A 27192-nucleotide genomic window follows, 5' to 3' on the forward strand; every position below is an offset into this window, starting at 1 on the left:
TCCTCTTCCAACATGACAGTGGACCAGTCGACAAAGCAAGATCCATAAAGACATGGATGAGAGAGCTTGGTATGGTCTGCACAGAGTCCTGATAGAACACCTTTGGGATGAATCAGAGTGGAGACTGAGAGCCAGGCCTTCTCGTCCAACATCAGACTGTGACCTCACAAATGTGCTTCTGGTAGAATGGTCAAAAAGTCCCATGAACACGTTCCTAAACCTTGTGAAAAACCTTCCAAGAAGAGTTGAAGCTGTCGTAGCTGCAAAGGATGGACCAACATCACATTGAGCCCTATGGATTAAGAATGGGATGTCACTTAAATTCACATCAGTGTCAAAGCAGGTAAGCGAATACATTTGGCAATTGTGTATGTTGGCCAATCTCTGTTGATTTTGTTCCATGATGTCACACAAGAAAACAGTTTGATTGAAATGTTGCTTTAAAATACATCCATGGCTCTGCTTCCAGTTAACAGATGTGAATTAGTTATCAGAAGGTGTTCTGTAATTGTTTAAGGTCATACAAATAATATTGGTAATCCTAATTGACCTAAAACTGGAAAGGTTTTGATTTAATCACCAACCGTAAAAAAAAAAAAGGTCTTTTCTGAGTCTTTTTGAAAACATCTGGCTTTCGATGTATGTCAGTTATTCCTTACTATGTTCATACTAATTATTAACAATGTACCAGAGAGAAGCACACAGAAGCAGCTGCCACAAGCATCATGTCATGTATTTTCATGTTAATACTAATAACCATTACAGCTCTTAACATTCAGTCCCAAACATACCCTCCGTTACACATCAGCAACATCTTCCTCATGAACCACACAAACTAACAAACATCATTCAGCAGCCACAGAGAAACATTAGTATTCATTTCAATCAGCATCGGGAGTGTCCACATCTGAGCAAAGTTGCGTCTTTCCAAGGAGGCCATGACTCAGGGACATCGGAGAAGTTGTGGCATGGCGTCGTGGTCGGGCTCGTGTTCTTCTCTTTCTTTTCCATTGGTGAAAGTGGCTTGTGCTGCTCCCATTTCCCTTTGCAAACTGAAAGCAATGACTTCCTATGTGGTGTTATTCTGTGCGACGGGTAAAAGCATGATTAGGTCCTTGTTCTGGACACGTTTTGTTCCATTTCATTACATTACACAGAAAATTGAGACAAAGGTCCCCTCTTTATTCTAGACCCCCCCGTTTAGCACTGTTTAGGTATTACGGTGTGAGAAATGGGTTATCAAGGCACTAGCTAGCAATTCTGAGCATTGGGAAAGAATGGAAAAATGACTAGAACAATATTTTCTTTTTCCAGCCCAAATAATAAAAAAAAAATACACAAGGCTACAGAAGATGCAGCCTGTAGTCAAACTGTACTTACCAACAGTAACAACAGTATATTAAAAATGATAGAAAAGGTGCTTGGAAACAACTTGTCCAGGTATTTCTACTGACGAACAGGATGACACAAGACTTTTGACATGTTTTTAGCGCCTCAATGACTTTCTGCTGATAACAGCCACTGTTCCTCACATTGTCACTTCAGTCTGCAACAAATGTACACTCTCAGACATTCAAAATACAGATCCTTCCTGCAGCGATTCGTCTCCTCTGAGTGTATACATGGGTTAAGGCCTGGTCAGACATCGTCATCCATGTAGGGTATGTCCGGGTCAGAAAAGCGTCTGTGACCCTTGGGGGTTTCTATGTCCTTTTGCTGGAGTGTAGCCGTGGCAATGGAGGAGGAAGAGGAGGAAGCAGAGGGAGGACAGGAGGAGAAATGCAGCAGCAGGCCACATTCTGGGTTGTCGAGGTACAAAGACTGGGTGCTGTCTTTACGACGGCCGGGCTGCTCCCGTTTCCGGATGAGGCACGCAATCGTTCGATTTTCAGTAGGAGGGAACGTCTGACGTGAACTGGTGGCCGCTTGCTGGGGAACAATACCCTGGGGCAGTTTTACTGTGTCTGGGATGATGGGGTTACGGCGTTGCAGGGGATGCCTGAAGGAAGTGTTGGAGGTTTCAGATGCTGTGGACGCACAGCTGGTCAGAGAAGAGGTGGAGCTGGAAGGGGTGAGGTTTCCCAGAGGTGGTCGTCCACCGGGAGCTTTAGGTTGCTGCGCAAGGTCTGAAGGTTTAACTGTAAAAACTGGCCTGTGTCTTCTCAGCTGGACGCCACTGTGTCCTGAAAGAGAAAGAAAGATGAGAAATTATGTATGAGTACCAAAAATATGTGATTTACTAGAAATTTCCCACAACAGAATCAGGAAAGTGAAGAAAAATGGAAGATCATGCCACCATGCTATCTAAGATGAAATACAGTCATGTGAAAACTTAATAGGACAATGTGTGGTTTTAACATATTTGGACATGTATACATTTAATATTTACTCATTTTAAAATTACTAAGAAATTAAAGTAATTTCTGAAAAATCTTAATTGAATAAACCAAAAGCATTTCTGGTGAGAATTAAATTTGGACATTACACACATGTGACATGATAAGAACTCAGCATTATATAGGAGGTTTCCCGGACATTTAGTTCGGTGTGCTCTTGACTGTAGAAATGTGACTGAACACCACAGTGAGATCCAAAGAATGGACTGAGGCCTTCAGGAAGTAGACCGTAACATGTATTGAATCAGGCAATGGTTTTAAAGATGTCTCAAAAGAATTTGAAATCAGCTTTTACACTTCCCAGAAAACAGCCTTACAAGTGAAGGACATTAAAAACAACAGCAAACATGCTCAGGTCTGGCTGTCCAAGCAGGTTCACCCTGAAAGAAGACTGCAAGATGCTAAAAGAAACTCTCCAAACAACTCAACAGGCTCTGTAGCCTTGCTACTGTTGATATCAAAGTAAATCCCCGTACAATCAGAAAGAGACTGCACAAGTTTAACTTTCATGAGAGCTGAACAAGGACATCTTTGCTCTCTTGGGAAAATATGGAAAGTGAAGTTTGTCAGAGAGAATGTACAAAGACCAAGTCAAAGACTGGACTGATGTTCTTTGGACAGATGACTCTAAAACTGAATTATTTGGACACCAGAACAGAGGTAATTTGTATGGTTTAGTATGAATCAAATACAGCATTTCAGGAAGGGAATCTCTTACCAACTGTAAAGCATGGAGGTGGAAGTGTCATGGTTTGGGGATGCCTTGCTGCACCAGGACCTGGCCAGGTCACACAAAATAAGGTCTACCATGTATCAGATGGTACTTAAGGAAAATTTGAAAAAACATTGACGCTGAAGCAGAACTGGACTGAAAAATCACAGTGACCCAAAACATACCGGTAAATCCACAAAGGAGTGTCTGAGAAATAAAAACTGGAAAGTCCTGGGCCTGTGTGGAGTGAAGCTCAGATGTTGATCTTATTGAGATGGAGTGGGGTGACTTCAAACAGGCCAAACATACAAGAAACCCTCAAACACCCCACAGCTGAAAGTGAGGACAAACTTTGCTCAGACGATGTCAGAGACTGGTAGACGGCTACAAGAGTCCCACTGAAGTTATTTCACCTGAAGGGGAAAGGACTAGCTATTAGTGAATAGGGTGTCCTAACTGTTGCCTCCGTTAGAAAACACAATTTTTGTTCATATTTGTTGTTTCATGATTACAATATGGTTATTTTTTTGTGATTGCATTTAATTAAATCACTATCTTTTCCAGAGATAACAAGCAATGAGATTAGACATGAATCAATAGGTGAACATTTCCTTAAAAAGAACTGAATATCTAATGGGGTGTCCTAATTTTTTTTACATGACTGTATATTCAGGAAATAAGAGTTCCAAGCATTTTATTTGGTATGGTGCCAATATGTTCATGACGTCTGGACGACATTGGAGCATGCATCTGTGCCACGCGTGGATTTACATGCACACAAACACACAAACACGGTTGCCGTTCCTCCAACCTGCTTTGTTTACAGAGCAGACATCAGCGCCCCATCACCATCACTGGTCCAGACCTGCACCACAAAAGACAGGAAGGGCCCAACCCAGCGGCCCCGGGGTCTGGTCAGAAACCCGCAGGTGTGTGAGAGGAACAGGTAGAAGACAGGAAACACCGGACTGTACCTCAATACTGACCTTCTGGCTCTGAGCTGTGCGCGGACGAGCGCTGCTGCTGTTCATCCAGAAGACTCTCGGAGCTCAGAGAAGCTTCGGAGTCCAGGTTTTCCTGGTCTGAACCAGGCTGCTCCATCTCTGGCAGCCGAAAAGCGAGTTCCTCTCTGAGAATGAAGGAAGAAGAACTTAAAGAAAACAAGCCAACGTTGCTGTAAGGAAAAAGTTAAGAGGACATCCTTACTTCTCCTGTTTGATGGACTTGATGCGTTCCACCAGGTTGTTCTCGGTCTCAGTGTCCGAGTCCAGCGGCTCGTTCTCGGGAACCGCGCTGAGATCGGAACTGACCTTCTCACGAATCTGCACAAGACACAGCACCCGCACCGATAATCTACCAACTCAGCCTACATGTTCAACCATGGTTATTGCAGAGAGCTGTTTAAGAATATAAATTAAAACCAAAAAACACCGTAAATTCAAACCTTTAAGGAAAACCGAGTCAAAATGGTTAGTGAGGTCAAAGGGAAAGCAGAGTGGATGTTGCCTGTGACCTTCATGCATTTACACATTAATTCTTACAGCACGATTGTGAGCAATAGTGAAGAAATATTATCAAGTGCCAAAAGTGTTGACACCCCTTGAAGTTGTTCCCATGATACCAGGTTACCACCACAAACCATAACTGTATGTTATTGGTTTATGCAATAGACCAACACAAAGTAGCACATGGGTTTTATTTTAATGGGAAAGAAAGAATGTTTTTATTTCTATTTCTGTTAAAATACAAGCCTACAGAGCGCCAGATGCGTATATTCAGTCGGAGCAACACTTTGTAGTACCAAATCTTACTACAGTTACAGCTGCAAGTCTTTGGGAGTACATATTTCTACATAAAATAACTTAAGCTCACTCGGATCGGATTAGGAGTATCTCCAAACATCAGTTTTTAAGTCTTGCCACAGATTCTTTGTTGGAATTAGGTCCCAGACTTTGACTGGGCCATTGTAATACTTGGTTAATTGTCCTGCTGGAAGGTGATAATCCATCCCTGTCTCAAATCTTCCGCAGCCTCTAACAGTGTTTCTTCCAGGTTTGCCCTGTATTTAGATCCATCTCTCTTCTCATCGACTCTGACCGGCAGCAGGGCGTCTTTTTCTAGATGCAGAGTTTTCTACGTGGCTCGTGGCAAAAGGCAAACACTTGTTCACCTCTACAGCTCCTCCAGAGTCCTCATGAGAATCTTGGCTGCTTCCCAGTCTAGATGGACATATCTTGGTTAGGGCTGCAACTAGCCATTATTTTGCTAATCGATTAATCTGTCTAGTAATTTTCCGATTAATAATTGGATAGCAAAAAATGCCTAATAGATTTTTTACAGAATTTGAACCAGGTGAAGCTAAAACTGCCACTTGAGAAGTTCTAGATAGACAAAACAGGTTTTTCATCTTAAATGCAAAATGTATATATTGTTTGTACAATTTTGGCCTATTTACCGCTCTGAACATGCTTTAGAGTCTGTATAATCCAGTTAAAGATTTATTATTATTTAGCGTTCTCAGACAATGAAATATTAACATAAAACAACAAAAATCTAAATAAAATAGATTTGATGTTTGTAGCTGGAATGTGACAACTGGGAAAAAGTTCAAGGAGCATCAACACAAGGCACTGAATGCAGCAGGTTCACTCCTCTGGAGAACATCACAGTCCAAAAAAGGTTTAGTTTCTAGTTAAATAGGATGACTTTCAGAGCTCTGTGGTATATTTAAACTGCTGCATTAATACCGTCAAGCCTTGGAAGTCACAACAGTGTTAAGTCACCGTCTGACAAAAGAGAGATCACAACCCAGAACCCCAGAGTACTCCTAAAACTACAAATCCCTCACATCACAAGCAGGACAAGTACTGAACCAACAGCAACATGCAGACGACTCCCAGTTAGTACAAACCAACAAACTGCATTAATACAAAATAACAAGATTCTAAGCACCTGTATCGAACATGCCATGCACAGGCGCTTCAGCATGGCAAATTACTACACACTACATCTACATCTACTAGATCTACTACACCTGAGAGCTGGATGATACATACCACCACTCCTTTGTTAGGAGCTGAGAACCTGAGAGGTAAATGCCGGCAGTGCTACAGAGAGACAAGGAACATTAACGGTGTTACCCATGTAAACCTGAAGGAGGTCATGCTACGGGATAAAGTAATGGATGTTTATGATGTATACAGATGATGTGAGGAAATAATAAATATGGTTAATGATAATGATCAGTAAGTACATTAAATTAAGCACTATGTCTCATGGGAAAAAGGGATTGGACCCCATAAGCTAACAATTATGACTCATTTGGATACTGATAGGGCAATGAATAAAGGCTTGCAAAAAAGATTGAATGGGCAAAGTCTCACATAAAATATTGTGGTATCATCTTGGATTCTCTTTAAAAGTTCGACAAACATGTCAAGAAGTTAGGCAGAAGTATAAAATGCTTTTTAAGTGATTTAAATTCAAAGCAGCACCACCGAGGACGACGTGAGGAGCAGAGAAGATCTTGGATTTGAAGCCTATTAAATCACATTGCTGTCATGTTTTTTAAGAAACTGAATGTGGGGACAATTTTAGAAACTTTTCAAACCCCAACCTGATTTTTAAATGCCTACAAGGTCGAGCTCCGGGGTACTCAGTGAGCTTTTGCTTCTTGTTAGAGGTACTGGTTCGATAACCCGTGGAGCACCCAGTGGCTCTACGTAAAACCTCTCTGGAACAAAGTGACCCTTCTCTGTACGAGGCATGAACTTGTTGACCTTAAACCGAACACCTGACTGGACCTCACTTCAGATTAAACCAAAGCAGGTTCTTCAGGACGACCAGCCACGTAGACATGATGGGCTCTACATTTCTTCTTCATTTGATGGTATTGTGTTTTGTTTTATGTACTGTTGGGTCTTTCATGAAGCTAAAAGCCCAACTAGGGGACAAGCATTGCATATTAGCTTCGACCAAATGTTGCAGCAGACGTTGGTACCTGTTGAACTCCAGTCCCTACATAAACTAATAAATTAATTGACAAACCGATGACTGTGTGCTGGAATTCACATGAAGCAAGACGTGGGAAAGAGACGTCTAACTGTCAAAGTCCAGTTGAGCTGATCTAAACATCTAATCACAGTAAAAGCATCGCGGGTGATCAGAGCCATGCAGGTATTTTTCCCCACTCACTGTGTTCTTCCTCTTGAGTTTCAGCTGGTTAACAGCTAGAGCCTCAGCGTACTCCAGCTGCTCTATCTCCTCCATCTTCTCATTGTAGCGCCTGATCTGCTCAATGACGAGCATCTCCACACACCTACAAGCCAGCAAGCAGCAGGGAGTGAGTTCAGATTCAAAATAAAAATAAGTAGATTTTGTCTACGTTTGCTTTGTGGGACAGCCCTTACGTTGTGGTTTTTCCAACGTCCTTCATGCTGAGCAGCGGGTCAGCTGTGTTGGGACAACGCAAGATACACGGTGCAAACACTATGGCCAACGAGTTGGGGGACATGCGATTATGTGCCTCTTCCTTAGAGACCCTGCAGGAATATAATCAGAGAAAACAATCTCGTTTGGTTGTCTTTTAGGGAGGTTAATATTTCCCAGTTTTTACACAGATGTTAAGACTGAATCTTGAAAATGATGCTTTTAATAACATTTTTAAAAACCAGATTTACTTCTTTGGTTGTGTAATTTGAAATACCCCGGGTGGAGAATGTTTACCTGACAAGGTGGAAGATGAGCCGCTCTAATGTGTTGAAGTTTGCTGTGGGGAGTTCCTCCAGAACTTTGTAAATGGCTTGAAGCTGCTCCTGCTTCTCCGGCAGTTCTACCACAGAAAAACGCAGACATAAGAGTTCAGTTCATTTTTAAAGAACAGAGATCTAAAAGACAAATTAATAAATACACTGCTGCTTAAAGATATTTAGTAGTTTTAATATAATCGATAAACAGTTGGCCACATAATAAAGTCATCTTTAATGTCACCTAACAACTAATCATGAGATAAAAATGACAAAAAAAAGGCACCAGGCACAGAAACAGGCAACGTTTTCATTTCACTAGAATTGTTCACATTTTGTCTCGTTTAAAACCACAACCTTAATTTGTTTATTGGTATTTTATGTGATAGACCAACACAAAGTGGTACATAGTGAAGCAGAAGGGAAATGAAGGCATGCTTACATGGACAGAAGTATGAATAAAGGGAATAAAAATGTGTCTGTGGATGTTTATTGAAAGATTGACTGCTTTGCACATGTCAAAGTGCTTCTATTCTGAATTAAATGTAGTTTTGAGCCTGTATAAATGGTGTATTCATATTTATTTATTTTCAACAGGGAAATATTTATGCATGTAAACATAGCTATTTTCAAAATCCTTTTTACAAATAAAATCCTGAAAAGTGTGACGTGAACATCTATTTACCCTCCAACCCCCCTTTACTCTGCCTTTCCTAAGGAAAATCCAAGGCAACCGACTGTCTTCAGAAGTCACCTACATAGCAAATAGAGTCACCTGTTCTGTGAAGAGAACTGTTCAATCCTACCAAAACGTGGCGGTCCACCAAAACTGACAGGCCAGGGAAGGAGAACATTAAACCAAGAAGCTGCAAATTACTCTGGAGGAACCACAGTGCTCTAGAGCTCAGGTGGGAGAATCTGTACTCCAACCTGCATGTCACAGATGTGGCCATAATGAAAGAGTGACGGCAGTGAGCCGTTGTTTAAATAATACATTTTTGGCCTACATTTAAAAAGTTATGTATGGAGGAAAACTAACGCTGCACATCACCCTGCACACACCATCCAACACAGACATATGGTGGTGGCGCCATGAAGCCGTGGGGATTATCTTCTCCAAATGAGATGGGGAAGCAGGCCAGAGTTAATAGAAAGATAAATGAAGCTAAACACAGGGCGGTGCTTGGAAACCTGCTTCAGGCTGCTAAAGACTTCAGATTGGTCAGGGTTCGCCTTCCAGAAGGACAACGATCCTAAACATAGAGCTAGAGATACAACGGAAAAACTTAGAAGGCAAATGGTTGGTTTTATTTAGGGGCATCAGAGCATATGGGGTTAAAAAAAAAACATATGCAAATGCATGTAATGTGTGAAATATTTAAAAAGGTTAAAGAGAGGGTGAAAACCTTTTCAATGCACTGCAAATTCCTGCACTGGAAAAAGTCCAGGTTCGTCTCCACTCACCCACTGCATGCAGGAAGTCATTGTAATGTGCGAAGGTCATGAGTGGGTCTGGCAGCTCCCTCAGCCACTGCTTCACCAGGCCAGTCACTGTGTGGATGGGATACTCCTCAAGGCTGACCAAATGAGGGTCTAAACATGTGAGAGGCAGAACAGCACAAAAGTTACGTCTTTATTTCTCTTTGTGACACGTCTCGATCCTGAAAGATACCGACTAGGCTGTAAGGATGATCTAACCTGTCTCCAGACGCTGGTGCAGCTCTTTCAAGCGGTTGGCGGCGCCCGATTTGCGGTAGATGCCCTCTGTGTAGAGACCGTGCATCTCCACATGCTCCAGCATGATCTCCAGCACCATTGGCACTGGGTTCTTCTCGCTCACCAGATGACAAACACGCACCCCGAAGTGATGTCCGGCGACCTCTTCGTCATTCTGAGGACCCACAAACGCAGCAGCAGTCAGTAACATGGGCATGCTTCTCATCACGCATTTATTAGCAGCGAAAGGAAATCAAGCATACCTTTTTGGCACAGAAGCTGGAGCAGTTGATGGCTATTTTACTAAGGCACTTCTTGTGGCATACCATTTTACAATCTGTTAGGAAAGTTAAAAGTATTTACTCAGAGGCGGAGTAAAGAGTAACCATGGCCATCTTTACTTATACTCACTGCTGCACATGTAGGCTTTCTCCATGCCCCAGATGTAAGAGCTGCACTGGTCACACGACTGCATGATGCTGACCTGATAGTTGATAAAACCGTGGTTCAGCAGGGACTCCATCTAAAAAAAAAATGTAAAAACAATCGAGAGTTTAAAATGGACTAAAATCATTAGAGTGGGGTGAAAAAAAGAACATACAAACTGCAAGCTTACGATTTTATCTTTTTTCCTCCTTTTCTTTCTGGCTTTAGGCTAGAAGACAGACACAGCTGTGAGCACATCATTTTGTTTTCATATTCAAGCCAATTATTGTCCTGAATCTGAGTTTCACCTTGGCGGGCTCAGCTTCCTCCTTCTTCACCTCTCCTCTGATAAAACCATCCAGCACCGACTGGAACAGGTTGACCACTAACTGAACATCTTCCTGCTGCTTGTCTGTGGCGAGGTGGATCACTTTGTTCTTGAAGCCCGTCATCAGTGCTTTGTAGCCGATGGTAGGATTCTGTTAAAGTTTAGGCGAGGTTTAGGTGACTGTTAAACACTGATTCCTGTGTTTTATAAAGTATATTTCAACTCTACTTACTGGGAGAGAATACATAGATTTGATGTGCTCTCTGAACTGCATAGTGGCAGTGACAAAGATGGACTCTGTAGGTGACAGCGACTTGCCTCTGGAGCGGAAATCATTCACCTGAGACAGTAGTAAAATCAGAAGTTACACTTCACAAAAGTCCCGTTTTCCGCAAATCTGATTAAACAAATTCAACGAAGAGTCGACTTCTCGCTGATTTTTACTCACCTGGTTGCCAAGAAACTCGTCGAGGTTCCGCAGCTCGTTGGCGTTCGTTATCACTCGGTCCAGCGAGGCGTCCCACTGCTCTGAAACTCGGGTGGCGCGGCTGATCTTAATCGTAGGGTTCCTGCCTAAACTCTTATTCATTCGGTCACCGTGCGGCTGAGAAAGGGGACGCGCCGAGGGGCCGTGAGGAGGTGCTGTAGGATGGAAATGTTTCTTTTTTTAAACCAAAGAGGAGTACAATACAGGCTGCATCTGCCAAGTTACATCAGAGACTGAAGGGATATGGAGGAGTTAAAAATTCTTTAACAGAATCATCTGATCAATTGTACCTTCCCCGAGTGTTGCCTTGTCATTAAGACTCTGAGCAAACGTCAGCTCTCCGTTGTCTGGAGTCTGGGCCTCTTTGGTTCTTTTTTTTAAAATCTTGCTGAAGAAGCCGCCTGACCTGTGGGGCCAAAAACCACAAGAAACCACCACAATCAGGATTATCCAGACAGAAACTATGGATCAGAGTGAACCTAGAACCTCACGCCTCAAACAAGTTAAATTATGTCCTTAAATGAGGGTGAAGAAACCCATGAACCACTTTCTAGAGATGGGTGCCCGTTTTTCATAATCATGAGAAATTTACACAGTTTTCAATGTTTTAATTACACAACATTCTACAGTAAAATTGAAAGACTTCACAGTTCGCGTTTAGCCTTATTTCAAAGCATAAATAAAGTTCAACGTGAACCTGATTGAGATATTTCCGCAGTGGTCAAGGTTAAAAGATGGAACCTGCAAAAACTACATCTATCATCCACGGATGGATGGATGCAACTGTGAGTCTAATCCAGAATAAAATTGATTTTTATACTCCCCATTTCTACTGCACACCTCGAACAGTAAAAAACTTCTATCAAACGTCTTACTTCTCTAGAATGTGTACGAACCACAGAAATCAGGCATGATTCATCTCTAGTATTTGTTTCTATTGCTTAATCAAAATCCTATGTAAGAAAATGTGGGAGTAGAAGATTCCCCCCATTAAATGCCAGAAATGTCTAATGCATGACCTTTCTTGGTGAACACTGGGATCCAGATGTTTACACCTACCTGTCTGGTGTGGTTGCATTGGAGTGCATTGACTCTGGATGCCCAGAACCCTCTTGATGTCTCTTTCTGAAGGAGCCTGATCTTGAGGTGTCACCATGACCTTCTTGTGAAGGAGTCACCTGCAGAGTGATAAAGCCAGTGTGGAATTTCAAAACAAATCAAGCCCAAATGGCAACACTAACATGTTCCTCAGTGAAGCCAAATTAGGTCTTTGACAGAAGACCAACAATTAAACAGGGTTACATCAAAATTCCCAGTTCAAAATTCCACTTTTCCCAATTCTCATAGTTACATTTTCCAGCAGTTCTGGACATTTCTGTAAAAACACAATGTGTTAGCTTCTGATTTTGCAGTGTGGTGAAGGGAAATTTCCCAGCTCTTCGGTGCTTCAGAACAACTTAGATCAGCTTTATTTCAAAGACGATGACATTCCGGAATAAGATCTGAACTGGGTCATTCTTCATCAAACCGTGTTTAGATCACAGCGTGTGATCCCGAAGCCTTTATTCTGTTTGGAAAAAAATCCCTAGAAATAGGAATGTCAACGTTTTGTTTGGCATCTGAACCAGAACCACTTGAAGAACAGCAGGTCCAGCATAAAACCTCAGAAGTAAGAGGGCCAGGGGTGAGTGGGACAAAAGCATAATATAGGTTATGAGGCAGCGGATCAAAAATAAAAGGACACCATCTTAATAGAAATCAATTCAGAGCCAAATGTATTTCAGAAAGTCTGATCTCTTAATGGAATAAGGATTAAAATCGATTTTCCACTCTTCATAGGTGGAAATGAAAAAATCTAATTTTATACTTTTCCAGCATGGTTAAAGTACCTCTCTGACTGCCATGGCCCAGGGGTCTCTGACAGAAACCGCCCAGGCTCCTTCAGAACTTGGAGACAAACTGTCGATGGAGGACTGGGATGCTTCCCTCCTACAGGGAGATGAAGCACCAATATGGAATAAAAACAAAGCAGAGCAGGTTTATCAGTTAAAAAGATAAGGACTGTAACAAAAGAGTGAACCGCCTGATTGGAAAAGCAGACTTACAGCAATGGTTTCTTTATATTCTCTTCTTGGTTGTGAAGTGGAAGAGACCAGGTGCTCTCAGAGTTCTCCCCGTTACTCCTTTCCCTCCATTTCTCTGGCTTCTCCTTAATGGCGCCAGAGCGGCGTTGCAGATTCACAGCCCCGACACCTTCCTTGAAACCATTTTTGTCCTGTGCAGAGTCAGCAGGCTGCAGGGGTAACGTGGATGGACGGACAGGACCGGCAGAGGGAGGAGAGGTTTTCCCCTCCTTCTTTCCTCCTTTCTCGTCCTTCATCTTCCAGGCCACGAAAGTGTACTGGTCCAGCTCCTTGCTGTCCGAGCGCTCCTTCAGCTTGGATGTCTCCTGATTTCGGCTCTTCGCCGGGGATGTCTGATCTCGGTTGGTGGCTGATGATGATGAGGAGGATATAGCGGCTCGTTCAGACTCTCTCTTACTGTGCTCCAGGCCTCTTTGTCTCCTTTGCTCCCTCTTCTCTAGGCTCCTAGATGAAAGGGCCTTGTTAAGGCCAGACTGTGGCGTCTTTAGTTCAGCATGTTGAGATTTTGTGGAGGTAATGCTGGATTTTTTATCCCCTTGAGGTGGGGATTTAGTTGTAAGTGCGTTTTGGGTGACCTCATCTGAGGGCAGACCAGGTTCTTCCTCCTCCTCATCTAGCTGGGGTCCAGCCTCAGCCTCTGTACCACAAGGATCCAAATCCTCCTCCTCATCCTCCACCTCTTCATCTTTCCCCTGCTCCTCCCCTGGGACGGTTTCATCCAGCATCTCTTCTGTGACCAGTTCAATATCTGGATCCTCTCTTGTCTGAGGCTCTCTCGCCTGTTTTTGCTCCTCTTTCTCAATTTTCTTCTGGGCTTCCTGGGCTTTTCTTGCTGCTTCCTCCACCGCCTTTCTCCGCACCTCTTCTTTTATTCGCAATCTCTCTTCATCTTCTGCTTTTCTCCTAGCCTCTTCCTCCTCTTCCCTCCTCCTCCTCCTCTCTTCTTCTGCTCTTATCCTGGCCTCCTCTTTCTTTCTGATCTCCTCACGAATGGACTGACACCTGAAATAAACAGAAATATTCAGTCAGATTTTCATTAGACTTCTCTGTCCTTTTCGCACATTCAATAATATTTAATTTAAGGCATATGTTTCCACATTGAGCATGCTTTACATGTAGAACCTGCATATAAAAGGAAGGCAGAAGGAAGGGAGGAAGGACGGAAGGATGATGAAAGGAAGAAAGACTAAGGAAAAAAGGACAGCTGTCGGAAGAAAGAAATAAAGAAGAATGGGCAAAAGCAAGCAAGAAGCAAGGAAAGAAGGAAGGATGCAAGGAAGGGTAAAAGGATGGAAGACAGGATACAAGAAGGACAGGAAGGAAAGAAGGGAAAGAAAAGGAAGAATGTGAGGAGTGTAGAAGAGATGCAAAGGAAGGGAGGAAGGAAAGACAAGGAATGAAACAACGAAGAAAGTGGAGAAAGAAAGACAAAAGGAAGGAAGAGAAGAAGCAACGGAGGAATAAAAGATGAAGGGAGGTAAAGAAAGTAAAGAAAGGACAAATGAAGGGACACAGAAGGGAAAGATGAGGAAGAAAAGAGGAACATGACATGGAAGGAAGGAAGGGAGGAAGGAAGGAAAGAAATACTAATATTTTTTTTCTGGCAGACTGCAGGAACCCTTTAAACACGTTGACTGAGTGTTTTTACCTCCTGCGTGCTGAGTGTCCTCTGACTAGAGCTTGTATTTTTGTTGCTCCATGTCTCTGTCGGTGGTACTCAGATCTCTGTCTGTGTCCTCTCCACGCAGCTTGGATCAGAGCTGCTGCCCGTTGCCGTTGCTCCTCTCTGCAGTACCTACGCCATGAAGCCTAACAGACAGGACAGGACGTCAGGCTTGATATTCAACTGTAAAAGAAGCAAGAAGTACATTAAATAGTGCATCGGGTTTACCTGGATCAAGATGGCTGCTCTTCTTATTTCTATGAACTCGTTCCTCTGCAGGCGAGCTCTGAACCAGCGCTGGAGGAAGATGATCTTCCGCATCACTTCCTTGTGCAGCGTGTCCTGCAGCTGCTGTCGCTCCAGCTCCTTTAAGAAGACCTGCGGCGAGAACCAACTAAGGTTAGAGGGAGATGTTTGGTGCTGGTGAAAATAATGTTTGAGTTACAAAGTGCAAGACAGACTTTAAGCCTTACTATTTAAGGACAAGAATTATGATGGACATCAACATTATTTTTTCTACTATTGTCAAACTCTTAATGAGATGTCTTTGAGATGCTTTCATCAAAACACAACAGATTTAGCTGCAGAAGTGCTCTTATATCACCTGCCTTCTCTTTAAAATCAGAAATTGGTTTGCACAAAAAATAAAATATAAATCTAAACATAACAATAGGTATAGGTGATTTCATAACTTTGCCAATTCATTTCCTACTTTTATTACCAGATTATGAGCCGTGATTAAACCAAAATGACTACAGACGTCCCCTGATGGGCTATAATATTATTTGGAGTTGCATAACCACATGTACCTGCATTTCCAACAGCACTTAGTTTCGGTTGATTCATTTTCAATCGTTATTATTGCTGAAAAGCCTAACCCCCAGCTAATTAGAAGCAATTGAGGGCATCTCCTGGTTATAACTCAGTGTTAATTCAAGGGTAATGGCACACTGTACAAAAGTAAGAAACCATTAATATGTTTATAGCTGTTCAACTTAGCAGGTGTGATTCAATGTTTCCCTCCACATACGTCGCCAAGTAACCCACAAGGGGTGTTGTTGGTCACGCAGACAAGAAACCCTCCTAGCAGCAGTAGAACTACATTGGAAATATGAACCATAAGATAAGATATTCCTTTTAAATGAAACATGGTACCTTAGTCTTGCCAATCTGGTATGTGGTTGGGTTGAGGCCCATTTTCGTCTTCAGCAGCTCTGCAATGTCTTCTTCCGAAGCGGAGGAGTTCTTCGGCAGCAGAACCCTGAACTGCTCTATAAACTCCTAAAGAAACCACACAAGAACAAGGGTAACACAAATGAGAATAACTGTGTAACTAAAGATCAGATCATAATGCTCAATATTTTAGTACATATCATGTTTGGTGTATTATTAGTTACCCCAGAACATTTTTACAAGCGATACAACTCAGAATCTGATTCATGCCTTTAAGCTGAATTGTTTCACTGATGAAGAAGAGCATATCTGCATTACCTGGAATGTATACTTGGCCGGGTAGCCTGACCTCCTGATGCGAACAGTTTCCAGCATCCCCGTGTAATGCAGCTGCTGAAGCACCAAGGCCTCGTCCAGATGCATCTCCTTCTGCTCATACGCACAAACGATTACATCAGAAGAACAGCGTAATAGTTCCACACTTCCGGAACAAATTATCACTCGTTTGTGACCTACCTTCTCTGCATTGGAGCGGATGCAGCGAATGAAGAAAGGCTCGGCTTTGTTCAGAGTTGCCAAGAGTTTGGTCAGAGAGTTCTGAAGAAAAAGACAAGAGGTTTGTTGTAGTTTCAGGAACACACGGGCGTGTACCGACGCTGCGGCGGACGCTCTGATTACCTGGAACTGAGCACTGATGCTGGGCGGCTTCTTCTTCTTGTGCAGGTGGAGCAGGGACTTTGTAGTACGATCGTGCAGCGTCAGACTCACAATGAACTTCAGGGAGTGTGAATCCAGCAAACTCTGCAGAGTTAGAAACCAGCTGATGAGCATCCAGATGGTATGTATAAATTCTCCCTTATGAAATAACTTTTAAATGAGGGGTGTATGGGCTTTGCTCAGGTCTACCTTGGGAATGGGCTGCTTCTGCTTGACACTCTTGTGTTTCCTGTGAACAGAGGGGACAGAAAATGCAGAGTGAGTTCAGAGATAAAGTCCTGAGGTTTGGAGATGGAGCAGGCAAGCAGGTGGAGGTTAGTAAGGCCGGGTGACTTCTTCATGCACTGTCAGCGAGTGATGCATTGAAGGCTTGCACCTAGATGGGATAAATGACGAAGATGTTTGATAGTGACAGAGAAAAAAATCAAAAATGAAGAAGCAGCTGGCTGCAAGAGATGGAATATGACTCTAATCAGCCCACACAGACAGACAAGCTCTCCTGGTTTCAGCATTATGTGAAACAATCTAAATTTACAGTGCTTTTCACACCCTCTGAACTTCGCCATATTTTGTCAAGTTAAACCCACAAACGTCAATGAAAAGACTGGTCTCAAAAAGTTTTGCACAAAAAAATCTAAATAATGTTGCAGTGTATTTGCAATTTATCTGATGGACCAAAATAAATCCACCGCAACCAATTTCTTTCAGAAATCTACTTAGTAGCTGCAGAAATACAGTCTAGGTGGAAAAAATTGTGGACAGGAAAACTTTTAGTTGTGCCCTTGACAAATCTGGGCTATATGGAAGAGAGGCAACAAACCCATGCAGTGGACACAGCCAACATGTTGGACCAGGTGCTCTGGTTAGATGTGACCAAAATTGTGAGTTTTTGGCACAAGGTGGAAAAAACTTTACATTCTCTGAAATTGACCATCCCCATTTTGAAACATGGTGGTGGCAACGTCATGCTGCAGGGATTTTGTACTTCTGTAGGAATGGGGAAGCCAGTCACAGTTAATGGGAAGATGACTTTAACTAAATGGTTAGTCCTGAAGGAAGACCTGTTAGACTGCCAAAGGGCAGATGTTCTCCTTGAAGCAGAACAGCCCTGAACATACAGCCAGAGCTATGATGCAATGGTCTAGACGAAAGCATCATCATGTTTTAGAATAGCCTAGTCAAAGTCCAGACCTCAGTGAAACGAAGAACAGATTCACAAAATCAAATCCAACTGAGTTTGTGCTGATTTGCAAAGAGAAAGGGACAAAGATTCAGCCTCTAGATGTACAAATACACACCACGATTTTCAGATTTTTATTTATTACAATTGAACATCATGTTCTTTTCTTTCCACTTGATTATAAACTACTTTGTGTTGTGAATTGCAAATGTGGAGAAGTTCAAGGGGTAGAAACGCTTGCCAGCTACTGCATCCGAACGTTCCCCTCTGTGGGCAGTATCAAACTGCAGAGCTTTGTCTGAACTTCTACCAATCTGAAAAGCTTTTGCTGGGCTTCATGCTGCAGTCAAAATATTCCCTGCATCTTGAGCTCAGTTCTCAAGAAAAGCAGCTTTTCAAACTCTCAGACTCGTATAAAAGCTGATCATATGATGCATGATAAAGAAGCAGCAATGTGTTTCATGAGACGGCAGTGTTCTGCTAGAAATGTTAGAGCTGCTGAAACATGAATAGGAGTGTGTTCTGTCTGAGCCGATTAAGACTGGACCGATCTGGAGGAGAGCCGATGCCAACTCTGTCTGCAGACTCACTGGAGGACGTGACGTGGGAAGCGGAGGCGACCCCAGGATTGCAACAGCTTGCGAGGGTCCTCCCCGTCCAGCTGCAAGTTCTTTATGGAGCTGATGATCTCTGAATGCATTTCTCTGATTGTACACCAGACATACACAAGAAACAAAAGGCCAGGAAAGCAGGAGAAGGGAGAGGGGACAAGAAAATGAAGATGGAGAGGGACAAAATAAAAGGAAAGGAGAGTTGGAAAGAACACCACTGTTAGGACACCTCCAATGGAAACATACCAAAACGGTTAACCAAGACAAAAAAAAAACCACAGTGCAGTACAGCTGGGGGTCGAATACCAAGAGAAACACACAGGTTTCACACATTGCTCATCTGTGAAGCAAAGTATGTTCTCCTGTTGATCCTGAAACCACAAGACACACTAGAACACCCAACCATGCTGTCATATCCTTCATAAGACCAGAGAGAGACCCACACACAAACAGAAACGGGGTTTTTTAGAGGATGTATTCACACACATATATACAGAGACAGACATATTTGTCGGCACCCCTGCTAAAGATGTGTAAAACGTCTTAAAATCAGGTTATATTTTGTGGCAGTAGCATAATCCCATAGTGAAATATGTAAAAAAAAAAATTCAACCTTTAATTTGAGCACATTTAATAATAATTAATTGTTAAACAAAATTTCTCGATGTTGGCACTGCTAACAGTCTCTTTAAAATAATGGTAAGGCATTATTGAGACTTTACTTTAAATATGTAGGAACTTCCATGGCTTTTTTTCACCCTGGGGTTTAAATATGACATGACGCAGAGACCAATTTCTCTTCAACTAAGCCAGAAGATGCCACACAGAAGCGGTTCACCAGACACAAAACACATCTCTCTTCCATGACCACCTCAGTCCACAGATGTAACTTCAATGGACAACCTGTGGGGTGGGTGAGCAAGGAAAACCGGGACTCTGGAGGATCTAGCGAGGTTGTGTACAGAGGAATGATCCCTCTCTTTGTATGCCCTAACCTTGTAAAATTGTATAAAAGACCCCATGTCATCCCAGGGAATTTGTTAAAGGCTATTTTCTTAACGTGGTATTTCCCTCTCACCCACCAATATATAAATGCACTCAAATGAAATGTTGAATTATGCTACAGCACTAAAAGATGCATTTATACTAAGGCATTTTACACATCTGTGTATCCCTGCCACTGTGGTGGTTAACATGCAGAGCTGAGCTGATGATCGGCATTGTTTGTTGGCTGTCTGTTTCCATGATGCGGCTGTTACTGGATTGTAGTTACGGGTGAAGTAGTTGTCGTGTGTGTGGTCCCTTAACTGTGGCCGGTGAGGTTAATGTGGAGGAATTTTCCTGTGTCCCAAAGAGAGTCCATGCAGTATTTTCCTTATTCTGGCCATGAAAACAGAGGTCAGGCAAGGAAGGAAACAGCACCTTCATCTTTAATTCTCCTTTAATTTGAAAATCTGCAGCACATGAGCCCAACAATCCAAAACTAGTGTTGGTGGTTTGATATTCCTTCTGAGAAGGCTCTCACAGTTGTCCTTTGCATATTTGGACAGGCCTATCTGCATGTATTTGAGGGACTGTGTGCTTTTAGGGCTCTGCAGCTAAAGGACATAATCTGAGTGGATACTCAGCGAAAGCCTGCACAAACACTTTCCTGTGCTCTGAGGCTAGGGTAATAAACGTGCAAATGACAGATCTGAGGAGGGATTTTGGAAAGTACAAAAAAAAAAAAAAAAAGGAAGAGGACTACATTGAGCGGAGACTGGAAATGTACGTAAAAGGCAATTTAAAAAAAAAAACTGTTTTAAAGTCTTATGCAGCTGAACTGAACTTCCCCAATCTGCCGAGTTTCATATTTCAAGAAGCAGATGTTGAAATATAAAAAAAAAAAAACTACTATTTCTTTAAAAACATTACACCATGTTAGAGATTATAAATGATAATGAAAGCAAACTCAGAAGGCAGAACAAACCCCTAAAAACAACAGCTAATTCCTTCCTGCTTGGCCTCTTGTCCTCATTCTTTTCTGCTTTCCACCAAATTCACTTACTTCTTATTCTCATAGCTAGCAAAGATGTCTTCGAAGGCCTCTAGAGGGCGCTCCTCTGAGTGATCAAAGTAGAAATCGAGCATAGAAGCTCGTCTGTGGAGGGAAGAGGAAGAGGAGAGAACCACATACACTGGGGTCACCGAGAGGTGGGGAGGATATGGGTGACTGAGATGAGGTGAAGGAAGATTTAAAGATGTTTTCCAAATATCCATCCTCATCTCACTCAGCACAACAGGATCAAAGTGGATGTCCATAAAACAACAGGTTCAACATTTCCAAGTAGCATGAGAGGGGAACATTTTGTTGATGTTACATAATCTCAGTGAAACAATAATGTATAAACCACATAGGCTGCAAAAACACTGCATCAGTAGGTCCCACAACAGGCAGATTACTGCTAGAAAATTAATTATTCCAAAAGCACAAAGTGAGAACAAAATCTTTCCACAATACTTACTTATACATTCTTTCTATTGGGGCATTGGAGCGCTGAAGCTCTCCTAAAGGAGTTCTGGAAGCTGGACGGATGACACCTACGAAATCAGTACAAAAACCAGCAAAGGATAAACTCACAGCATTACAAACAGAAACTGTCAAGGGTCACTAGAAGCTGATGTTCTGCTCTCATTCTCATTTTCACCAGTCTGTTGCTCTTCTTTTAAATACATCGACAGACTACTTAGAAAAGACTGAAAATAAGCAGAAGGATTCAGAAATGCAGAGGAAATCTCAGACATTTATGACCACCTTTGTTTTTCATGCTGACCTTAAAGCTAATTACAGAGAAGGGCATCTGCTGTGCGCTGCAGCTGCGGTTCAAATGCATCTGCATGTGCATGACATTAGCTTCCCATCTTCCTACATGAGGAAAAAAGGATATTTTTAAAGGGCTGGTTTTAAAAAGGAGTTTTTGAAGTGAGGTTTTGTGACGTTATTATCAGTCATAGCTCCCTAACCTGTAATAGAAAGACGTCATATTGTGGTGAGTTAACAGCTCAGGCCAACTCATATTTTAGTTGATTTTAACTTGAATTGAAAATGCTCCCAAATAGATTCCTAATCTAATTTTCTTTATCTCTGGAAAACCAAATTATTTAATTGCACTTAAAAAAGTGTCCCTTGTTTTACTCTGACACAAAAGCAATAAACCAAACAGTTGATTTCTACATGAGGGAGACATCACCCTAACCCCTAGCGGCTAGTTACCCCTTTTGATTGAAATGACTTGAGTGAGTTGCTTGTTTTATCAGTCTATCAGTCCTTTTATCCTCAACCAGACCTGTGTGGATTTAGAGTACATGTTGGGTCATTTTCATGAACCAGGGTTCAGTTCTGTTCTGTTCTCCCGATGGTTTGATGGTAGTGAGTTGCCAGCAAAGCATCCTCAAACTCTGGTCCCTCCCTTCCATGCTTCACAGTTAGAATGAGATGCTATTCCTGGAATGCTGTATCTGGTCTTTGCCAAACTTCTTCTCACTTCTGGAGTCCAAATAATTAGATTTTTCACTAATATGTCCAAAGAACATTACTCCAGAAGTTCTGGTCTTTGTCTGCGATCCCTCTGACCAACTTCACGTCTTTCTTCTTGGAGAGCAAAGGTTTCCTTCTTTCACACCTACTAATAAGAAAGTTAAACTTGTACAGTCTCTGATTGTACAAACATGCACTTTCATATCAACAGGAGCAGGACCCCGCTGTACGTCCATTATACAGGTCCTTCTCAAAATATTAGCATATTGTGATAAAGTTCATTATTTTCCATAATGTCATGATGAAAATTTAACATTCATATATTTTAGATTCATTGCACACTAACTGAAATATTTCAGGTCTTTTATTGTCTTAATACGGATGATTTTGGCATACAGCTCATGAAAACCCAAAATTCCTATCTCACAAAATTAGCATATTATTAAAAGGGTCTCTAAACGAGCTATGAACCTAATCATCTGAATCAACGAGTTAACTCTAAACACCTGCAAAAGATTCCTGAGGCCTTTAAAACTCCCAGCCTGGTTCATCACTCAAAACCCCAATCATGGGTAAGACTGCCGACCTGACTGCTGTCCAGAAGGCCACTATTGACACCCTCAAGCAAGAGGTTAAGACACAGAAAGACATTTCTGAACGAATAGGCTGTTCCCAGAGTGCTGTATCAAGGCACCTCAGTGGGAAGTCTGTGGGAAGGAAAAAGTGTGGCAGAAAACGCTGCACAACGAGAAGAGGTGACCGGACCCTGAGGAAGATTGTGGAGAAGGGCCGATTCCAGACCTTGGGGGACCTGCGGAAGCAGTGGACTGAGTCTGGAGTAGAAACATCCAGAGCCACCGTGCACAGGCGTGTGCAGGAAATGGGCTACAGGTGCCGCATTCCCCAGGTCAAGCCACTTTTGAACCAGAAACAGCGGCAGAAGCGCCTGACCTGGGCTACAGAGAAGCAGCACTGGACTGTTGCTCAGTGGTCCAAAGTACGTTTTTCGGATGAAAGCAAATTCTGCATGTCATTCGGAAATCAAGGTGCCAGAGTCTGGAGGAAGACTGGGGAGAAGGAAATGCCAAAATGCCAGAAGTCCAGTGTCAAGTACCCACAGTCAGTGATGGTCTGGGGTGCCATGTCAGCTGCTGGTGTTGGTCCACTGTGTTTTATCAAGGGCAGGGTCAATGCAGCTAGCTATCAGGAGATTTTGGAGCACTTCATGCTTCCATCTGCTGAAAAGCTTTATGGAGATGAAGCTTTCGTTTTTCAGCACGACCTGGCACCTGCTCACAGTGCCAAAACCACTGGTAAATGGTTTACTGACCATGGTATCACTGTGCTCAATTGGCCTGCCAACTCTCCTGACCTGAACCCCATAGAGAATCTGTGGGATATTGTGAAGAGAACGTTGAGAGACTCAAGACCCAACACTCTGGATGTGCTAAAGGCCGCTATCGAAGCATCCTGGGCCTCCATAAGACCTCAGCAGTGCCACAGGCTGATTGCCTCCATGCCACGCCGCATTGAAGCAGTCATTTCTGCAAAAGGATTCCTGACCAAGTATTGAGTGCATAACTGTACATGATTATTTGAAGGTTGATGTTTTTTGTATTAAAAACACTTTTCTTTTATTGGTCGGATGAAATATGCTAATTTTGTGAGATAGAAATTTTGGGTTTTCATGAGCTGTATGCCAAAATCAACCGTATTAAGACAATAAAAGACCTGAAATATTTCAGTTAGTGTGCAATGAATCTAAAATATATGAATGTTAAATTTTCATCATTACATTATGGAAAATAATTAACTTTATCACAATATGCTAATATTTTGAGAAGGACCTGTAGACATTTTAGTTTTTTGCAGACTTCTTTTAGCATCTTGCGTTCTGCTTTCAGGGAGAACTTGGTTGGACAAGCAGACTTGCGCATGTTGGCAACCGTTCTGAATGTCCTCCACTAGTAGATTAGTTTCTGGACAGTGTAATTACTGATATTATGATATATATAATATCAGTAATATTATGTTTTTTAGCGCCTGATGTCATAAGCCTGTGTGTACTTTTAGTCATTTAGAGTTGGAATAAATGTGGGAGTGTCTTAATTTATTCCTCACCAGAAAGGGCATTTTTTTAAATTATATTTTACAGAAAACTGGGAAAAGTTCCTTCTTCAATTTTTATTATTTATGTATATTACTTTAATATTTCAGTTTTATTACAATTGATATTAACTATCCATATGTCCAAAGATGTTAGAAAAAGACAATCTGTTATAAAAATAAGAACTATCCCTTTAAATAACTGATTGTCGGAAGGTCTACCTGCTGTTTTCGCACCCCAGGAGCGACCCGCCTCATTGAAAGCAGCCAGGCCCCTGATGGTGGCTCTCAGGATGCCCCACCGAAACATGGCCACTGGGTCCATGCCAATGAGCTGCCGTACGAAAGCTCTGTCGCTGCTGCGCAACAGCGCAACGATGTCTGGACGCATGTGGTCAGTGTTCTTCTCCCGGAAATCCTGATGAGGTCACAGATATTGAGACTGCTGCAAGCAGAAACACTTGTACCTGAATTTGAACGAAGAAGCTGCCAACATACCTTGATGTGATATTTGACTTTCCCTGCAAAGTGCTGGATGACAAAGGCGGGCTCCATGACTGGCGTGGGTACGAAGTACTTGTTGACCTGGTGCTGCTGCTTGAATTTGGCCAACAAGGTCTTATCTGTTGCATGCGGAAAGCTGGAGTACAGGCACAGGGGGTGCAGGGAGGAGAGAAGAGGAGAGAAAAGGAACATTAGAAGACATGAACCATTCCATCCTATTTGCAGCTTTGCATGGACGTAGCAATTCTTACTTGCTCTCCTCATCCAGGAGGTACAAGAGGCCGGTGGGCTTCTTGCTGATGAGATGGATGCAGCCCACGTTGTCTGTGTAGTCAATGTTGTGCCAGGTGATTCCCTCAGATTGATACTCGTCCTGATTGAGGCAGGAAAGACCATCTTGGTTAACAAGCTTGTGCCAAATGTTTTTATAAAAGGTTTGACCTCGAAACACTAATTAAACATGCAGAAATATTCTAAACAGAGGTTTTTTTTGTGTTTTTGCTGAGCTAAATGGGACTTATTTCTATAACAATACCTATGTATCGCTAACATCTGCTTCACTGTGACTGGTGCAATAGACTAGCTGAATAATATTTTATCAGAAGGTCTGTTGAGCTAGTTTATCAACTGAAAAGTTAGAAGTTGAATTGAAAAAGTAAATCCCGTGCTTATGAGCCTTTCAGGCCTACTCACCTGCTCCAGATTAAAAATGTGATTGTTAAAGTAATACTGCAGCTGCTCGTTTGCATAGTTGATGCAGAACTGCTCAAAGCTGTTGGTTTCAAAATCCTCGAAGCCAAAAATGTCCAGGACACCGATGGACAAGCACTGTTGAGACAATGTTAGGACATCAGTTATTCAGTCGTAGCTGGATGTTAAACTGGTTTTACTTAATCGCGGGAAGATGTGTGCTGCTTTCTTACGGGGACAGATTCTTCCATGTCTTTCTTGTTGAGGAGTGCGTGGTTGATGCGCAGCACTATCCAGTCAAACAACGCACCGTAAAGAGACTTGGCCATGGAGTCTCTGGCTGTGATCGCCTGAAAGTGGAAACAAAGGACTTCATGTGATGTGACTTTATCAGACTTCAGGGGTTTTGAGGTGAGAGGAGAAGTTTGCATTAGGTGTCTCAGCAGCAAAGCAGAAGATAAAAGAGAGATTTCAGAAATATTTTTTTTCTGTGGTTGAAGTTTACCTCAGAGTGGCTGTAGGGAAGAATCAGCTTGTCGTTGACGGTCACTGTTTTCCTCTTCGTCAGCGCCTCAACCAGCAGTTCCTCTTTGACCTAAGAGGGACAAACGTGGAGATTAAAGGTGAAACCCTGGACAGAGCTGATGCACCTGATGTAGATGTAGGCTGAAGAAACCTACTTTTAACCTTTTTTTCCAAAACACAAACCACGCATTGTTCTCATTTCTAGCTGACAAGTTAAGTTGGACAAAAGGTGTTGATGTAGCAAATCATAGATAAAGGACATCATCAAGATATCAATTAATGTAATAACAATTTTTCTTTGGAAATTTTTCTTTCCACATCTTAGATAATAGAATGAGCAGTAAAGTGTGGAATAATAAATATTCAAAAGTTATTCTGAGTTATAAACTCACGTCTCACCTCGGACCAAATGTCTTACAAAAACACTGAAGGCACACTATAAAAATGTAACAAAATGTCTATCTAGAGTACAATTTCACAAACAAAATGAAATATAAAACTTTACCCCAGAATCTAACGGAATAAAGACAAAAAGTTCAGAGCAAATTGGGATTACTGGCCGGGGGTTCCTGTTATTTTTATGAATTTGAGCAATTATTTCACTTATGTTTATCAAAGCAGATAGCCATGAATGTTTGTACTGGTATGTGCTCTCAACCCAGTTTTACTTCTGTTTTCTTTATTTTAACCAACTCGAAATGTCTTGGAATATTGTCAGGGATCTCTCTGCCACTTGGTTGAGCATAACCATTCGGTCTTTGTGTGTGACTCCACTGCGAGCCAAAACTCCACGCTAAAATCACCAGGTTACTACCTTCAGCAGGTCAGAGAGAGTTGCCAGGACTTCAGGTGGTCCTACATCCAACCCTTCATCCCGACCCGATGACTTTCTTCTATACGTCACGTTGCCAAGATACAGGATAGCGGAGAGCACAGTGAAGATCCTGCAGCACAAGTATAAATAATGACATAGACTGAAAACTACTCTATGGTCATATGACAGATGTTACGGCTGTGCTTCACATCTTAACGTCTGTTTGAAGTCAGTGAATGGAGGCATTGTGCAGGAGTTATAACAAGACTTCATTCAATTTCTTCATTAGGCCATCCCTTTGTAGTAGATGAGATCTTCCACAAGAATGCAGTTTTAGATTCTTTAGTTCTTTGAATCTCAGAACTCAGTGAACAAGATGCTCCAGGGCGGATGGATGGATGAATGAATGGATGGATGAATGGATGAATGAACGGATGGATGGGTGGATGGATGGGTGGGTCGGTGGATGGATAAATGGGTGGATAGATGGATGGATGGATGGATGGATGGATGAATGGATGGATGGGTGGGTGGATGAATGGATGAATGGATGGATGGGTGGGTGGATGAATGGATGGATGGATGAATGGATGGATGGGTGGACGGATGGGTGGATGAATGGACGGATGGATGGACAGATGGATGGATGGGTGGATGGATGGATGGGTGGATGGGTCGGTGGATGGATAAATAGGTGGATAGATGGATGGATGGATGGATGAATGAATGGATGGATGA

At 42.3% G+C, this 27192-nt stretch overlaps 1 protein-coding gene across 9 annotated transcripts in view; it reads right to left on the reverse strand.

Moving 5' to 3' along the window:
* Nucleotides 1-715: 715 nt before the first annotated feature.
* LOC124873582 (unconventional myosin-IXb) overlaps nucleotides 716-27192 on the reverse strand; it is a 75069-nt gene continuing 48592 nt past the window's right edge. For 2 of the 9 annotated variants that reach the window (XM_047374311.1, XM_047374310.1), the window contains exons 10-45: nucleotides 26455-26584; nucleotides 25621-25710; nucleotides 25349-25465; nucleotides 25119-25253; nucleotides 24677-24798; nucleotides 24420-24561; nucleotides 24144-24339; nucleotides 20803-20878; nucleotides 20346-20438; nucleotides 18278-18391; nucleotides 16697-16736; nucleotides 16469-16591; nucleotides 16307-16387; nucleotides 16109-16219; nucleotides 15773-15898; nucleotides 14846-14995; nucleotides 14603-14763; nucleotides 12916-13956; nucleotides 12700-12799; nucleotides 11870-11988; nucleotides 11101-11216; nucleotides 10772-10965; nucleotides 10556-10663; nucleotides 10304-10474; nucleotides 10186-10224; nucleotides 9981-10092; nucleotides 9833-9906; nucleotides 9552-9744; nucleotides 9318-9446; nucleotides 7834-7939; nucleotides 7518-7649; nucleotides 7303-7426; nucleotides 6165-6215; nucleotides 4315-4430; nucleotides 4095-4237; nucleotides 716-2183 (exon numbers count right to left, since the gene is read on the reverse strand). In XM_047374311.1, coding sequence (XP_047230267.1) covers nucleotides 1639-2183; nucleotides 4095-4237; nucleotides 4315-4430; nucleotides 6165-6215; nucleotides 7303-7426; nucleotides 7518-7649; nucleotides 7834-7939; nucleotides 9318-9446; nucleotides 9552-9744; nucleotides 9833-9906; nucleotides 9981-10092; nucleotides 10186-10224; nucleotides 10304-10474; nucleotides 10556-10663; nucleotides 10772-10965; nucleotides 11101-11216; nucleotides 11870-11988; nucleotides 12700-12799; nucleotides 12916-13956; nucleotides 14603-14763; nucleotides 14846-14995; nucleotides 15773-15898; nucleotides 16109-16219; nucleotides 16307-16387; nucleotides 16469-16591; nucleotides 16697-16736; nucleotides 18278-18391; nucleotides 20346-20438; nucleotides 20803-20878; nucleotides 24144-24339; nucleotides 24420-24561; nucleotides 24677-24798; nucleotides 25119-25253; nucleotides 25349-25465; nucleotides 25621-25710; nucleotides 26455-26584 — 5620 coding nt within the window. In that variant the 3' untranslated portion in view covers nucleotides 716-1638. Of the gene's footprint in view, nucleotides 2184-3919; nucleotides 4020-4082; nucleotides 4238-4314; nucleotides 4431-6164; nucleotides 6216-7302; nucleotides 7427-7517; nucleotides 7650-7833; nucleotides 7940-9317; nucleotides 9447-9551; nucleotides 9745-9832; nucleotides 9907-9980; nucleotides 10093-10185; nucleotides 10225-10303; nucleotides 10475-10555; nucleotides 10664-10771; nucleotides 10966-11100; nucleotides 11217-11869; nucleotides 11989-12699; nucleotides 12800-12915; nucleotides 13957-14602; nucleotides 14764-14845; nucleotides 14996-15772; nucleotides 15899-16108; nucleotides 16220-16306; nucleotides 16388-16468; nucleotides 16592-16696; nucleotides 16737-18277; nucleotides 18392-20345; nucleotides 20439-20802; nucleotides 20879-24143; nucleotides 24340-24419; nucleotides 24562-24676; nucleotides 24799-25118; nucleotides 25254-25348; nucleotides 25466-25620; nucleotides 25711-26454; nucleotides 26585-27192 lie in introns of all 9 variants that reach the window. The other 7 variants (XM_047374316.1, XM_047374317.1, XM_047374318.1 and 4 more) reach the window with 7 other exon arrangements.

Source organism: Girardinichthys multiradiatus, chromosome 9 (assembly GCF_021462225.1).
Source record: "Girardinichthys multiradiatus isolate DD_20200921_A chromosome 9, DD_fGirMul_XY1, whole genome shotgun sequence".
NCBI lineage: Eukaryota > Metazoa > Chordata > Actinopteri > Cyprinodontiformes > Goodeidae > Girardinichthys > Girardinichthys multiradiatus.